A 16,820-nucleotide genomic window follows, 5' to 3' on the forward strand; every position below is an offset into this window, starting at 1 on the left:
ATGGACGACGTGCGGAAACAGATTCTTGTCTGTGACCCCAACACCGGCGACCACGACCGCGTTGACGTTCCACTAGACTTCAGAGAGTTGTACGACCCTGGAGCTATGCTCTGCGCCGCCTCCGAGCAGGGCCACGTGCACGGCAACAGTTGCCTCTCGAGCCCCTTCAAGGTGGTCCCGATGCAGCCATCCTGTTCCGAGATGTTGGAGATTCATCGTTCTGTCGTTTCTATTTGCTCCTCGGAGACCGACATATGCTGCCATATCATCTCAATGTATGCTCCATGTAAGATTGAATACGCTAATACTGGAATCCTTGTTGGCAATGCCCTTTACTGGACATCTGCTTCTCACATATCCAACCTGTTTCTTGTGGATCCAGATCGGCTCACAAATGACATAATTGAGTTTGATTTGGATACACAAAGCTAATTGTGTTCAAAGGGCCTCTTGGCATGAATTATTCACACCTCCATCGGATCTTCCAGTCAGAGGATGGTGCTCTTGGTCTTGCCTTATTGTTGTATGACAAATACCGTAGATTCCAAATGTTTCAGAGGAAGGTTGGTTGTCACGGTATCTCCACATGGCTTCTGCAGAAGACCGTTGAGATGGATAATATTCTTGGGCTCCGTCCTCAGATTGAGTGAGTGATGAGACGGATAGAAATACTGGGGTACAGTGAGGATAATGGTGAAATTTTGTATATGCAGATGGCAGTGTCTACACTGTTGAACGTATATCAATGCAACAACTCGCTATATCAATGACTATCATCCTTTCACGAGTTTCTCTACACCAGGTGATTGCTCACCCTTAGTCCTTATTTTTTGTAGTAATACGATCCATGTAACATTTTGTACATGCTTCCTCGAATACCTTTATTGTGTTTATTGAGTGTTCAGTACTCAATACCATAGCAAATAACAACTGAATCCCAGTTTGCAAGATAGATGAACGTATAGATTTATTGTTTTATATCACCACTCAATGTAGCTTTCACCTATCTAAAGTCTTTGCAGACACCAAATTAAGTGTGAAGTGCCTAACTCAGTTGGCATTTTGGGAACCTCAAAGCTAGTTATATCCTTTGTTTAGTATTTGTCCCTATTTTCATCTTGTTATCAATTTTCTTTACACTCGTGTTAACCTTCATGTACTCCAGATAACCTTCATGTACACTCGTGACAATCCATAAATTTGTCCGCATCCCAGATAACCTTCATGCAGTTTTGCTGCTGCGAATTCAGCACCGCCTTGCCAAACAGCCTTGTTCCACTAATATAAGAAACGACTAATGACAGCAAGAACCGATGCATAGTTAGTCTGACGAAACAGAAACTGCATAGCAGCAGATGCAGGACCAACGAACAACGTAGGGGGGCCTACCACCACTTTACTTTGTCAGGCGGTCAGGGCATATCTGGGCATTCCTTGGGCCGGGGCGGGTTTCGGGCCGTGCCTGTGAAAGCCCAACATGCAACGTCTAGGCCCAAGCCTGGCCCTGCCTGAACAAAAAAAATGAAAATGTAGGCATGTGCCTGGCCTGAACACTTAGCCAGACCCTGCCCGGCCGGGTTCAGGCTGGGTCGTCGGGCTGGGCTGCCCATGCCCATGTATAGGTCAGGGCAAACGAAGCCTCGAGCAGCAGAAAGAGAGAACCAATGAACAAACCCCCTCCCCCGTGCCGTGTCGCGTCGCGTCGTCTGTTCCTTCTTCCTCTAGACAATAGCTAGGTCTTGTCGGCCTGGTGTTGAGGAGGACGCTGCAATGGTGCGCCTCCATCCACAAATCCACCTAGGTGACGAGGGAGACGGACTTCCCACACACCTCCATCGCCACACCCACGAGATCGACGAGGGAGCCACGATGATCCGCCGTTTACGCCACCACGTCACCTCACCGGAGGGGCCTTCCATCACTAGAAGCAGTGCATCTTGCCCATTCCACCTGGGCTTCAGAGGGGCTACCTCAACGTGGCGGCGCTCTACGCTGATGCCCCCTGCCATGACCACGTGCACGATAGATGCCACTCAAGCCCCTTCAAGGTGGCCTTAATGAACATGTCCAAATGACATACAACAGTATTACGGCCAATTGCATGTGCTTACTCAGAGACAGGAATATGAGGCAACCTCGTCTCAACATCAACTCCATGTGCGAGTTTTGATCATCATACTCCGGGGGCCTTATTGGCAATTGCCTTTATTGTATGTCTAATTACACGTTATGATGATGACATGTTTGTCTAATTACCGAGTATAGCAGTTCATACTGAGTCCTGAGGCTGCATGGTTGAATTAGCAATTGATAAATAAAAGTGGAGAAATATAATTATGCAAGCAAGTTTATTATATTTTGTGTTTGAAGTACACATTATGAAGGAGGGCCTGAACAGAACACATAAAATGCTTGGGTCTGCAAGGGCGCCATGTGAACCTGTGTAAATTTGCCAACCTACAAGTATTGAACAATTATAATAGTACCTTAGAAGTACATTGTTTTACTTGTAAATTTTGGGCCCAAAACCGTATATTTTCTTCTCGCACAAAATAGAGATATTGTGTACCATGTGGTGTATTCTTACACATGTGGATATTTTGAAAGGTTCACTGTGGGTCATGTTGAAGTTATGTTGCTCGGTTGAACACTCCATAAACTACATTTTCAGAACTTTTATTTCTCAAAGAAACTGATTATATTCTTTTGAGTCTCTAATGAAGCTCTGCTGGTGTTTGGCTGCAATATTCAACCTCACTAACTTTGATGGTGACCATCAGTGCCACTCTCATAGTAAAGACACATGTGAATGTGTCCATCTTAAGCTGTGTGTTATATATAAATGACCTCTCATGAGAACATTTTGTGTCCTTTAGGTAGAGAGAACACCATGCTGGGCACTATGCCCCAAATTTCCTGCCAATTAGGGGAATGCATGTATGACACTTGGATTGGGAAGAATTGGGAATTCGGTTGCGATAACTGATACTTATTGTGATAATAATTAACCAATATGTTTATCTATTTGGGTGACTGCTCTATGCTCTGAGGATAAACCTAGGTTGGGGGCAATGCCATGGGAGCTGTTCTGCGCCTGAAGCCTTTATTCCGGCAGCTCACCAATGCTCAGTGGTGGAGGACAGACCAGAAAAGTTATAAGGTGAAAATGACCAACTGAAAAAATAAAAGCACTTCACTCTACGATAATAACTCATCATACCTAGCAATCTATTCACGCTCAAAAATCACAATCAAGCACTCCAGATTTTGTATTACCGCTATCCCATCTATTTTATTTGAAGTACATTTAGTTTGCGGTTTGGAATTGCATCACTAAGCTTTCATCACCAGGACAAGAACTCAGCATGACACAAAAAATGTCACCATGCATGGTGTGTCACCCCTCATCCTAATGTCACCTGCCAATCTCCCAGGCCTCGCCTAGTAGCCTAGTGCCCTATAGATGAGTAGTTCTCGCCGCCTCGCTAGCTGCCATAATGCATTGTATTCTTCCATAAACTTCATGATTGACTGACCGAGTAGCATGTCAAGTCAATATCGGTTGGTTAGCTTAAGTTCATGAAGTAGCACCCATGCCCAACTTAATACCACACTGATTTTCTAATCCGAATCCCAAAACAACTTAAGATCACACCGATTCATATCTGTATGTGTAGAAACTAGCTTGAGATGCATTGATGCAGGATGTAGTTGCAGAAAATGAATGAATTGTGCACCATGCCGTGCCGGTTTACACACCTTACCCAGAACACAGGTGGGCACATATATTTCTAAAGCCTGATTATGTGTCATGGTTTAATTCTATACCTGTCTTGAAAAATCCATAAATCACATCATTTTTAGATTTTTCTTCTTCTACAGAGAGAAGTAATGGTGTCGTACTGTTTCGAGTCCCGAATAAAGCTTTGTTGGTTGTTACTCAATCTTGCTGAATTTTATGGTGGCACATATATTCATCTTCATATTAAAGGCCCATGTAAATGTGTCCATCCTAAACTAGGATGGTATAACGAGCTCCCATGATAACACTTTGTTGTTGTTTAGTTGAGAGAACATCATGAGTTCACTATGCGCCAACTTGGCTGCCGACTGGGGGCATCCATGCATGCATACCATTGGGCTTGGAAAGGGAGTAACTCATACTTACCAGCATAGTTCATATCTAATTGGGATTGGGAGTAACTCATAGCTATCAGTATAGTCGTAGCCCTTGTAACATGGTGAATTCATGACGTTAGCACACTCATGTTTGAAGATAGGATAACGATCCTTTATATATGTTCAATTAGATATTGGACCCATTGCATGTGGACACATTGGAACAACGACACGAGTTAAAGAAAATTACGTTTGGTAGTCTAAAAACCCAAAATAAATCATAGCATGTGCAGGCTAGACTGGACCATAAATCCACGGTACTTCATTAAAAATATTCAAGCATGGTCTTCACAAAATTAGTGATCTTAAATAGCAATAAATGTATCACTGTTGAGAATTACAGATAGTCACATTCTTTTTTTATACACCTCGCAAGTAAAACTACTTTAAAAATATGTTGCTCTTATCTACACGCTGTTTAAGGATTTATTCAAAACACACAAGTGTACATCTTAATTTTGTACAAATAAAGTTCTAGCAAGTTAGCTGATTAACCATTATACTATTTATAAATGATAAATGCAGGAATTTCTCCTGTCATTTAGGAGTGCTAGAACAATCCATAAACTAGTACAACATTATTTGTTTAGCACTTCTTGCTTCCATTTGTGGGCATGACAATAATATGATTTCACTTAAATATCACTAATGTCTACACTGTTGATAACTAAACGCTGAATGGTTGTTGTAAATGATGACTCTAGTGTACTAGATTTCTTCGACTTGTGGCAACGTCTGACAATTTGACATTGAAGGCACATACAAAAAATGCTTCCATCTGAAGCTTTGAAGGTATAAAAATAAGCTTTGTAGAGAAGGTTTGGTGTGGTTAGTATTTGCATGAAAATATCAAGAATTTAGTTATCTCTTATCACTCATGGAAGTCTAGTTATTAAACCCATATAATTGACGAACCGATGGCGAATTCTATGTGATGATTGGTCTACAATTTTCCCTCAGTGCTTAATCGTTCAGCACTCCGCAACATGCTATTTTTCAAGTTGCTCCTACCTCATGTTACAGCCAGTGGAGCGGGAAACTTTGGTATAGTATAGGCAGAGAGAACACGATGTAGAGCATTATATACCAAGTTGGCTGCTAACTGGCAGCATGCATATTTTGGCACTGGGCCTGGGAAGGATCGAGAATTCAGTCACCATCCATCCATGTTGTCGGCCTACTTCTAATCGGTGTAATCTTATGAATCAATGATGCCACCAAGCCCACGTTGATTTGGTACATCCTAACGCGGGTTTCACACTTGTCGACCCAGATGCGAACATCCATGCCATCAAATCAAGCAAAAGAAATCTTCGGCATCCACACCCTTCATCATTCGATGCATGAAATTCCTCAAACACAGGATCAAGCACATGAGTGGGTGGGGGTGCCCTGCGGCTCTCTCCTAGTTGTAGGAAGATGTGTTGCTGGTTCACGGGGTGGTGCAGTGCACCGACGATACTGCTTGGATCTTGCGGAGTGGACAAATTGGGTCTTGCGGAGTGAAAGGAATGGGATCAACTCAGTTCCACAGTTTTGTTCAGATAAGATTTGTTTTCTGAATAACAAAACCGCTTCCTGATTATTGATAGCTGAAATGAAATCATGCTTTGTAAAAGTGTTTCTAGCACTAGCACCACCGTAGCAGAAATACACACATTAAAAGAAACAAATTTGGGTCACGATGTAGCAACAGCAGAGCGAGCAGCTACAGTCTAGCCTGCCCCCAAATCCGAGTGATTGACAAAAAACAACCACTTTAGGGGTTATTATCTCACAAAATTACCACGTTTTAAAAACTGATCGAAAACTACCAAAATTTTCTAATTTTGTGACAAAATACTACCACTTTCAGAAAATGACCAGCTTAGACCATTTAAACACGTTTTTGACATGCGGGACCCACCCGTCAGGGCTGACATGGCCGCAGAGTCAATTCTATTTATTTAAACTATTAGGTTGGTTGTTATTACATGTGGGGCCTGCATGTCAGTCTAACAAATATGCTTTTTTCTCTAAATTCCCAATCTCCGGTAAAAAAAGAAGTCCAACGACTGCTACCCCTAACCCCACACCGCACCATCGCTCCATCCCGTACGTGTACTCCCGACCCCGCACCGTCTCTCGATCCGGCCAGCAAGGCAGCCGCTAGCCGTCGGAGCTGTCGGAGGCATGGGATCCGACGAGCACCCACCCATCCATCTCCCGGTGAGGGAGCCACCGACGTCGTGGGATCCGGTGAGCACCCGCCCCTCCATCTCCTGGCGAGGAAGCCATTGTCGCTGCGGGATCCGGCGAGTAGGTGATGCCGCCGATACTGCCACCGCAGCCGCCCGAGATGCTGAATACGTGCCCTCATGTGCCCACCGTGGTAGAAGTTCTTGACGACCTGAATCCCGACGCTGCCGGCCAGGATGTTGTTGTCCAGCGAGCCGAGCGCGAGGCTCTGGACGCTACTGACGTCCCCGGCCTCCTCCGTGAACTCCTCGAGCAGATCTATGGCTAAGGCGCTAGCGAGTGGAGGGCCGAGGTCGTCCTCGGCGTCGGCCCAGACGGAGCGCCCTAGCGGCAAAGTCGGAGTTGTACACCTCCCTGCGGCGAAGTCCTCCCGACATTGCCCCAAGAGCGTCTTGAGCTACACCTCCTGCCCCATGGGGCACACACTACGCTAGAGTAAATCGATTATGTGTAGAGCACGATCATGAGCACCGGCAATGGAGGGCATCGGAGGTGGCTCGCAGGTGCACACAAGGTGTTCGAGGAAATGCCAGTGAGAGAGAGGAGGAGGAAGAAGAAGGAGCTTGATGCTGACATGTGGGTCCCACTTATAATAATGGTCAAAATAAATGGACTTGACTTTACCGCCACGCCATCCGTGACGGGTGGGACCTACATGCCATAAACGTGTTTAAATCGTCTAAACTGGTCATTTTCCCAAAGTTGTAGTTTTTAGTCACAAAATTAGAAAAAATTGGTAGTTTTTGGTCGGTTTTTAAAGCTGGTAGTTCTATGGGACAGTAACCCCTAAAGTGATAGTTTTTTGTCAATCACTCCCCAAATCTAAACTAGCGATGAAGGCCGCCGGAGTGAATCTGTCTCCAGATCCATGCTAGCCAGTTGGAAGGAGCCGAGATTGCACCCCCACACCCACGGGACTGAGGAGGGAGACGAAATGATCCGCCACAGCGCCACCTCGCCGAAGGCGCCTACCTCCCTACCAGTCAGCGATGATCTCCTTCAGCAGATCCTCCTCCTCCTCCTACAGCCGTAGTAGTCCTCCCTCCCTCCTCACTCATTGGATTTGGATAAGGTTGGGATGGCTGGAGCTGAATGAAGAGAATAAGGGTTCTTTTCTTTACAAACATGAAGTGTGATTGGCTCCCATGCGTCGGATGCAGAGCTGATGGTCGAAATTGAAGTATGGCACCACCATCTGAGTATTTTATAGGAGTAGAGAAGTTCATCAAATTTGAGAAGTTCATCGAATTTGGAAAAAAATCATCAATTTAAAAAAAACAAATTCATCAAACAATGAAAGGAGTTCATCGATTTGAAGAAAAAATTCATAAGTTCCTCAATCATAGTCCTACAATATGAAGACTAAGGAAAAAAAATCACCTGGCACATAGAAACACTTGAAAGGATGATATTGATAGTTTATATACTGACTGGTTTCATAAATTTTCTTGCAATGCATTGACTTAAGTTGAACCATATAGACACCATTATGCATATATAAAAATATTGCTTCTGTATCCTCAACGTACCCCAGCAGCCGCCCCTTACTTCTCTTAATTCGAGGAGTAATCCCAAGACCTACGGTATTCCGCAACAACCATGTGGTAACACCTTGACAATTGACCTTCCTCTGCCACCTTTGAATGCTATTATTAGATAACACGGCAAGACCAACATCGCCATCCTCTGCCTTGATGATCCGATGTTTGTGAGTCTCATTCAGAGCTATAGGTCCCTCGATCATGGTTAGGATCTGTCTATCCAAATCAAACTCAAGTATGTTATCTTTCATGGACAACCAATAGAGTGCACTACCAATTAGGGTCCCATCAATATGAGCATCCAAAATCACACGTGGAGCCGATGTTGAGGTGCAGTTACCCCATATACCAGTCTCCGAGAAGTAGACACATGCAATGATTTGGTTATGATTCTTGTACGTGGACATTAACGCCACCTTGTATGGGCTGGACCGACAGCTACCATGCATGTGGTCATGTGCTGTTACGGCGCAGAGCGCCGCTCCGTTGAGATGGCCTCCGGTTGTCTTGAGTTCTGGCGGCATGGGCATGCGGTGCTGCACACCAGTGATGGGCTCGCACACAACGATATCTTTCTGCAGCTTGTCTTCGACGAGGACACGGCCGTGCCGACAATCAAGCACACGGTTGTGTCGGCGCTCCCTGTAGCGTCCAAGGTCAAATCGCTCTGGAGGGATGCTGTCAGGAGGGTCTAGGATTGGGGTGAACACGATCTCCTTCTCACTGCACATGAAGGTGCCGAGGAGGGGCGACTTCTGGTGGTGGGCACAGAAGTGGTGGAGAAACTTAGGGTTGGTGGCAAGTCCCCGTCACCGCTTGCAGACTGCGGAGGCGCGTGGCAGGGAGGATGGTTGTGGTGAGAGGCGGACAAGGATCTCCTCAAGGAGATCGTCATTGTCCGGCAGGGAGGCAGGGGACGCCGGCGAGCTGCTGCGGCTGAGCCGGCGGCGGCTCGTAAATTCGCTGCTCATTTCTTGACTGTGGATCTATTGGAGACGACAGAGGAGACGGACGTAGAAGACGTTTGCCGCACGTATACAGACGTGGCTAATTCTTTTGTAGTTGCAATCCAAACTGTATGGAGAACTCTTTTTTTTGGAAAACACTTTAGTTAAGCCGGATGGTTTTCTCCAAACATCAGCCGCGTCCGTAGCAGGCCACGCATCCATGCCCCCATATCGCTTTTAGTCAACACACGAGACGACCCAGCCCATCCTTATCATCTAGCCGTCTAGCACCTTGCTTTCCCACCACTCATTCCTGCTCCCCCAAATCCAATACAGCCATGGAAGCTCTCATGCACTCTCTCCGGCGGTCGGTGCCTCGAAGAAGCCGACGGAGGACATGGCTGCTACTGTTGGAGGCGGCGGCGCTGCAAATCCCACATGGTGCTGCGAGCGGTGGCCATGGGACATCGGCGATGCGAGGTCCCCCGGTTGCTGCAAGCGGACGGCGGTTACCATGTGCTGTTGCGGCAACCACCCCATGCCCTCTCCCACTCCGACCGACGGAGTGCTACTGCGACTGCTGCCGCTACGTTGCGACGGGTGCCGTTTTTGAGGACGGCGACGCCGAGATGCTGATGCGAAGGGGGTGATGGTTCTCATGATGTGGTTGGCGACGCAAGGTCCTGCGGGGATCCGTTGTAGCGGCGCCGGTGCTGCAGACGACGGCCGTGTCGCAAGGCAGCCGCCGCTCGCCGCGCATGCTGCAATCGGGGGCGGAGGAGAGGAGTTGCACAACATTGACCAACTCACCCCCGGGGCAGAGGCGAGGAGCTGCTATGGGCTGGCCGGCGGGGTTTCAGCAGCCGGTGATGCTGCAACCCACACCATCGCAGTAGACGCCATTGCTACAGCCTGTTGGGAGCACCGCCGAAGCTGTAATGGAGCGTCATCGACACTGCGATGGTGACCGCGGTGAGTGGCCGACAGGGGCACTGCAACTCCGGTGATGTTGCCTTGAAGCTGCAATGGAGCAAGGCCCCGCCGCCGGAAGCATAGCCGGCGCTGCAATGAAGCCTCGCCATACTCGCCGGAGTTGCAATGGAGCTTCGTCGGACACCTCAGTGCTGCATTGGAGCTCTGCTAGGGCTGCAATAAAGCTTCGCTGGACGCGTCGCTGCTGCGTTGGAGCTACGCCGGGCTGCAATGGAGCTTCGCCGGACACCGTCAGTTCTGCGTTGGAGTTTCACCGGAGATCGTCGGCGCGCCATGAGAGCTGCAGTGGAGGTTTGTCAGGGTGTAGCGGCAGCGTTGAAGCTGTCACACGGTTACTCCTGTGTGGCGTCGCTGCGGTCCAACGATGCTAAAAAAAGGAAGCTGTGATCCAACACCCCCAGCGTGCTGATCGGACGGCTAGTTAGGCGGATGATTTCTTAAAGAAGTCATCCGGCTGATTTGTAGCAGCCACCTTTTTTGCGTGGATAGAATTGGAGAACTCTTGTTTTTTGCGTCGAATATGGGGAGCTATACTAATATTATAACTGAAAAATAAAGAGTAATGCTAGAGTCAAAGGGGGTTTACGGGGTGGGAAGTGTTTGGGGACGGTGCGCCGGCCGAAGCGCTCGGCCGGTCGCTTCCTTTTTTTCACGCGCGGGACACGCTGGCACGCGCGCGCTTAGTTGACCCAAACGTTTTTCTTTCTTTTTTTCTTTTTCTTTGTTTCTTCTTCCTTCCGCTCCCGCCTGATTCCATCTCGCCTCCTCCATTGTAGCGCGTGGAGCAGCTCGCCGTCGGCCATGGATGTAGAGGTTGCAGCCCCGCTCTCATTCCCACCTCCTTTTTCTTCCTTCTCCCTCTCTTCCCTCTTCCTCCTCCTCTTTTCCCCTTTTGTTGCAACCGGCGACAGGCAAAACGCCGGGAGGACCGAGGGTGCCCGTGCTACAACCATGGCCACGGGGGAGGAGCTGCAACCGCGGTACTGGGAGAGTTGCAAACGGCATTTTCCCGTGCTACAACCATGGACACAAAAAGCTACATCCAATAGATAAAAAAGCTTCAACCAGACAACGAAATACATGAAAAGTTACAACCTTTTTGACAAAAAGCTTCAACCCGCAGATGAAAAAGCTTCAAACAGAGATTGAGAAAATCCTCCTCGACGATGACCATGACGTCTCTGTGTGTGTTTTGTTGCAACTGCAGAGTAAAAAGCTGCAACCCTTTGTGAAAAAAGCTTCAAGCTCAGGTGAAAAAAGCTTCAATTGGCATGGTGGAAAGCTTCAATCCGCGAGAAAAGCTTCAACAGGCATAGAGAAAAGCTTCAACCGATGAGATAAAAAGCTTCAACCTGACTCGCCAATGGCAGCGGGCGGCGATGTTGAGAGCTGCATCGGCGACACGACAGTGCAGCGATGATGGCGGCTGCTAGGTGCTGCAACGACAGGGGGTGCCGGTGTGCTTCAAGACGGCGCCATTTTTTGCTACAAGGGGGGCTTTCTGCTGGACCGGGGGGTGAGTATGGATGATGCGACAGCGACGGGGACAGCGACTGGCGGCGATGGAGAGCGCATCCAGCAGCGTGGGACTAGGGGGGGAGGTCCAGGTGAGGGGGTAGTCGCTGGCGGCAGGAGCGGCTGGGGTGGGGGCACGGTGAAGAAGAAGGAGAGGAAGAAGAAGTCAACGCAGGGGAAGGGGGCGCGAGGAAACAGATCTGACGGCTCGAGCTCGCGGATCGGGCGGCTGGGGCTTGACCGGCCCGATGATTGGGCCGGTGCGCCGGTGCAGATCGTTGCCCTTACGGGGTGGGTACGGGGTTGTTAGGATTGATTGGAGCCGCGGCTCCGACTTCCACCCTGGCCTCGGGGCCACCAACCTGATGAGGCAACGATTCCGCCATCCAGGTGACTAGACTCGGTACTCTGCAACACCAAAGTGCTCTCTAAAGCCGCCACCCTCGCCCACACCGTCCCCAAAGCTGCGCACCCCACCAAGCCGATGGCAAAACTGTTGGACAATGCCAACCACCTGGGGTTTAGGGAGATCAAGCACACATTTTGCATGATGAAATTGATCAGCCGAAAAATAAAGAGTAATACTAGAGTCATGGGGGTTTTACGGGGTGGGTACGGGGCCGTTAGGATTGATTGGAGCCATGGCTCCGACTTCCACCCTGGCCTCGGTGCCACCAACCTGATGAGGCAACGATTCCGCCATCCAGGTGACTAGACTCGGTACTCTGCAACGCCAAAGTGCTCTCTAAAGCCGCCACCCCCGCCTCCACACCGGCCCCCAAGCTGCACACCCACCAAGCCGATGGCGAAACTGTTGGGCGATGCCAACCACCGATGCAAGACATAGGAACGGACCTCCAAGCCGAAGCTTGGGTATTCACCGAAAGAGCTCTAGATCCAAATTCCTAGAGAGGTGAATGGGCTCCACGATAGACATTATGTGATGGTGTGTATGTGGCACTGTGAATTTGTATGTTGCTTGCAGTTTTTTTCAATCTCCCATTTTTCTAAGTGTTCAATGAATATCAAATTATCTCCATCTTCAATTTACGTCATATATAATTGACGTACTAAAATAGCATAACACTGTAGTAACATTGCACAGTCTTAAAGGTACAATTTCATTCGTGTCAGTAATGTGTAATTTAAAGTAATAGATATTTACAAATAAAATATACAAATGCGAATTAGGAAAATTGTTGTTCTCCAAATGCAAAAAAAGACAAGGCAGAAGGTCTATAACGTATATAAGTGTGTACATGATTGTTTGAATGGCTAGGGAATGACATATTATGCATTATTTCCTATTTATTTCAAAACGTTACTCAACAACTTCACTCAAGGCGATTGCATAATACACAAGCATGGTTGAGAAAGAAGAAACAACTTTACTCAACAACTCACTAACTTTGATGGCAGCCACCAATACCCATCTTCATATTAAAGGCATATGTAAATACGTTCTTTGAAGGATGATATATAAATGGTTTCAAGAAAACACTTTTTTTGAAATAAAACGAAATTTTATTCATTAGCAATAACCAATACATCGTTTGTGATAAGTGTTACAATTTCACTAATAGGCTCCTCAAACCAAACCGAAGTCGAAAAAAATCTAGCTAATCTAGCAAGTTCATGTGCTACTTTATTTGCCTCTCTATTACAATGTTCGAATTTAGTCATGATAAAATCACAAGCATAGTGATAGCAGTCATCGAAGATTGCCGCCGCCGCTCCCGCTGACTGTCCTCCGTCTTGCATTGTCTCAACCACCTCCAGATTGTCAGAGTTGATGATTAGGCGATTACATCCCGCCCTCTGCGCTAAATTTAGGCCAAATTTGAGAGCTAAGGCCTCCGCCATGAGAACGTCCGCACAGTAGTCTATCTTTCCATTCCCTCCTGCAATAAACCTACCTTTGTCGTCTCTCAATACTGCCCCCATCGTACCCTCCAGCAAGTCATGGTCAAAAGAGGCGTCAACATTGAGTTTCACAAAGCCCCTAGGAGGACATTGCCAACCCCCCTTTTTTATGGACGCATTTGAAGATGATGCATTTACAAAATTATATGTAAGAGCTATGATCCCCATTGAGATCTGAGTCGCATTTTGAGTGAATTCCTTATGCACTAATTTCCTTCTTTCCCACCATAGATACCAAGCAGAGATAGCTACCATTTCTCGAACATTTTCGTATCCCATAATGCGCAGATCTTGATCTGGAAGGAGTAATAAGTATTCCAGTATTGCCTCCCCGGCACGATCAATCTCACAAGCTCTCTCAATAATCATATCCAACCCTAGCCTTTTCCAAACCTCCTTCGCTTTTCTACATAGGAAAAGCAAGTGCTTTGTATCTTCTACACCCTGGGAGCATGTAGGACACAAGGGTGAGACCTTCATGTGTCTATTAGTGAGTGTTGCCCGACATGGAAGAGAACCATGTAGTGTCCGCCATAAAAATATTTTGACTTTAGCCGGACAAGATAACTTCCATATCTGACACCATATAGGGTTACGTGTGCTCCGTCCCATCCCGTTGGAATATTTTAGTTTGCTCCCATACTGATAGTTCCACTCCACAGAGTAAGCAGACCGTACCAAAAACAGACCATGTTTTGTATAACTCCAGGCAATAAAATCTGTCATATTATGTTGCGAAACTGGGATTGAAAGAATCCGTTGTGCGTCAATGGTCCACATAGTTTGTCTAATCAGGTCCTCATCCCAATCATTGGAGACCGGGTCAATCAAATCTACAACTTTTGATAATAAATGCCCCCTCCTAGGAGTCACAATCTTCCTAGTGGCACAATTTGGGATCCAGGCATCTTCCCAAATATTGATGTTATGTCCATCCCCCACTCGCCAAATATAACCTCGCTTGAGAGTAGTGATACCTGCCATAATGCTTTGCCAGGTGAAGGAAGCACCATGCTTTGGCTTGGAGTTCAGCAAATCACCATTAGGATAGTACTTTGCCCTTAGAATAGTAGCACACAAGGAATCAGGATTACCAAGGAGACGCCATGCCTGTTTTGCAAGCAGAGCCAGATTGAAACAGTGGATATCACGGAATCCCATTCCTCCTTGGTTTTTTGGTACACACATTTTCCACCAGGCCATCCAGTGCATTCTCTTCTGGTTCTCCTCGTCTCCCCACCAGAAATGCGCCATCGCGTCAATGATTCTTTTACAAAATTCTTTCGGAATTTTAAAGACCGACAATGCATAGGTAGGTATGGCTTGGATCACCGCCTTTAATAGGATCTCCTTCCCCCCGGCAGATAGTAATTTTTCCTTCCAACCACTAATTCTCTTAACAATACGTTCAATCAGAAAACTAAAGCAGTCTGTTTTATCAACACCCACATTTGCTGGTAAGCCCAAATATTTATGAGTGAGAGCCTCTGTCATTATATTTAGCGTTGTACACAATTGTTCTCTGATCTCTACCTTTGTATTAGGGCTGAAGAAAATACTGGATTTTTCAACGCTTACCAGTTGTCCTGACGCCGCACAATATAAATCTAGTACTGATCTCAGGTTTTCCGCATTATGTTGGTTGGCTTTCATTAAGAACAATGAGTCATCCGCAAAGAGAAGATTTGTGACTGGTGGGGCGTCTCTACAGACTTTTACTCCTGATATGTTTCCATTCTCCTCAGCATGCACAAGCAAGGCATTCAATCCTTCTGTGCACAGCAAAAAAAGGTATGGTGATAGCGGGTCCCCCTGTCTCAACCCTCTCGTAGGCATAAATCTCTCACTTTCCTCTTCATTGATCCTTACTTTGTATTCTACGGTTGAGACGCATTGCATAATCAAGTTAACCCACTCACGACGAAAGCCCAGTTTCAACATAATCTCCTTCAAAAAAGTCCACTCAACTCTATCGTAGGCTTTATGCATATCAAGTTTTATAGCACACAAGCCCTCTCTACCCTCTCTTTTGTTCTTTATTGTGTGAAAACATTCATAGGCCACTAAAATATTATCCGTCATCAATCTACCTGGTACAAATGCACTCTGTGTTGGGCTAATAATTTCTGGTAAAAAAACCTTCAATCGAGAAGCCACCATTTTTGCAATTATTTTATATAGCACATTACATAAGCTGATTGGCCTAAATTGAGTTACCTTCTCTGGTGTATTAATTTTAGGAATCATCAGGATCGCTGTATCATTCCAACCCTCCGGTATAGTGCATGTGTTGATTGCTGTCAGGACCTCCTCAATTAAGTCTTCCCCCAGCATGGGCCAAAACCTTTTATAGAAGATAGCATGGAGTCCATCTGGCCCTGGAGCTTTCAAGTCCCCAATATCAAATAAAGCCTTGCGAACATCTTCCGCGGTATAAGGGGCAAGTAGAACATCATTCATTTCGTTTGACACTCTCCTATGAACAAGTGATAAAACATCTTGATTCGGGTGTTGAACTTCCGATGTAAAAAGCTTTGTAAAATATCCAGTAATGTGATTCGTCAATTCCTTATCTGTTAACCAGTTTCCGGACTCGTCTAATAGTTTCTTTATATTATTTCTTTTTTTCCTGGCTGTGGCAGCATTATGAAAGAACGGCGTATTACGATCCCCATGCATCAACCAATTTGCTCGTCCTCTCTATAACCAAAATATTTCCTCTTGCTCCAAAATATTTTCAATTACCATTATAATTTCCTTCTGACGGCATCGAGATTCCGTATTCAATGGGCCACGCCTTAGTTTCTCCAACTCTTTTTTTAATTTTCTAATTCTCACCTTTGGTCCCTTTAGCGTTTCCCGGTCCCAAGTATGTAGATCAGCATGCACTGCTCTCATACGGTCAGCAAGTGAGGGTCCAATACCTGCTAGCTTTGCTTTCTCCCAAGATGCCTTAACGATTTCAGTGACCGTCTCTTCCTTCAACCATCTCGCCTCAAATTGTTTAACACGCCCCTCTTGGCGTTTAAAGATTTTTTCATCCCAATACTCCATATCCAGTACGATTGGGCGATGGTCAGAATGAACATGTTCTTCATTGATAACTGCCGCTCGTGGAAATTTGTTTGCCCATGCTAAGTTACAGACTGCCCGATCAAGGCGCTCACGTATTTCGCCTCTCCTCCAAGTGAACATGTCCCCAAAATAGCCTAGATCTTCCAGCCCACAATCCGTTAGGCATTCACGGAACTCTCTCATCATACCTAGTGGTCTAGCTACACCACCCTCTTTTTCCGAAGGGTATAAAATTTCATTAAAATCCTCCAAAACCACCCAAGGATGGTTTCTCTTACTATGTAGATTGCGAATTTCATCCCAAGATAGATGGCGTTCATTCCATTTCGGGTGACCATAGAAGCCCGTGAACCGCCACTGAACCACATTCTCATACATAAAAACAATATCAATAATATGGGGCGAGACA

General features: G+C 46.5%; 1 protein-coding gene and 1 pseudogene across 1 annotated transcript; one reads left to right on the forward strand and one right to left on the reverse strand.

Annotated features, from left to right (window-relative positions):
* LOC147977670 (uncharacterized) lies at positions 1-432 on the forward strand. The gene has a single exon (XM_087514504.1). It carries the CDS (start codon positions 1-3, stop codon positions 430-432), a length of 432 nt encoding a protein of 143 aa, XP_087370630.1.
* Positions 433-1,172: 740 nt separating this feature from the next.
* Positions 1,173-8,929, reverse strand: LOC147977671 (uncharacterized; annotated as a pseudogene).
* Positions 8,930-16,820: the final 7,891 nt, after the last annotated feature.

The sequence above is a fragment of the Triticum urartu genome, chromosome 3A (assembly GCF_056163025.1).
Source record: "Triticum urartu cultivar PI428250 chromosome 3A, HENAU_Tu73, whole genome shotgun sequence".
Classification (NCBI taxonomy): Eukaryota; Viridiplantae; Streptophyta; class Magnoliopsida; order Poales; family Poaceae; genus Triticum; species Triticum urartu.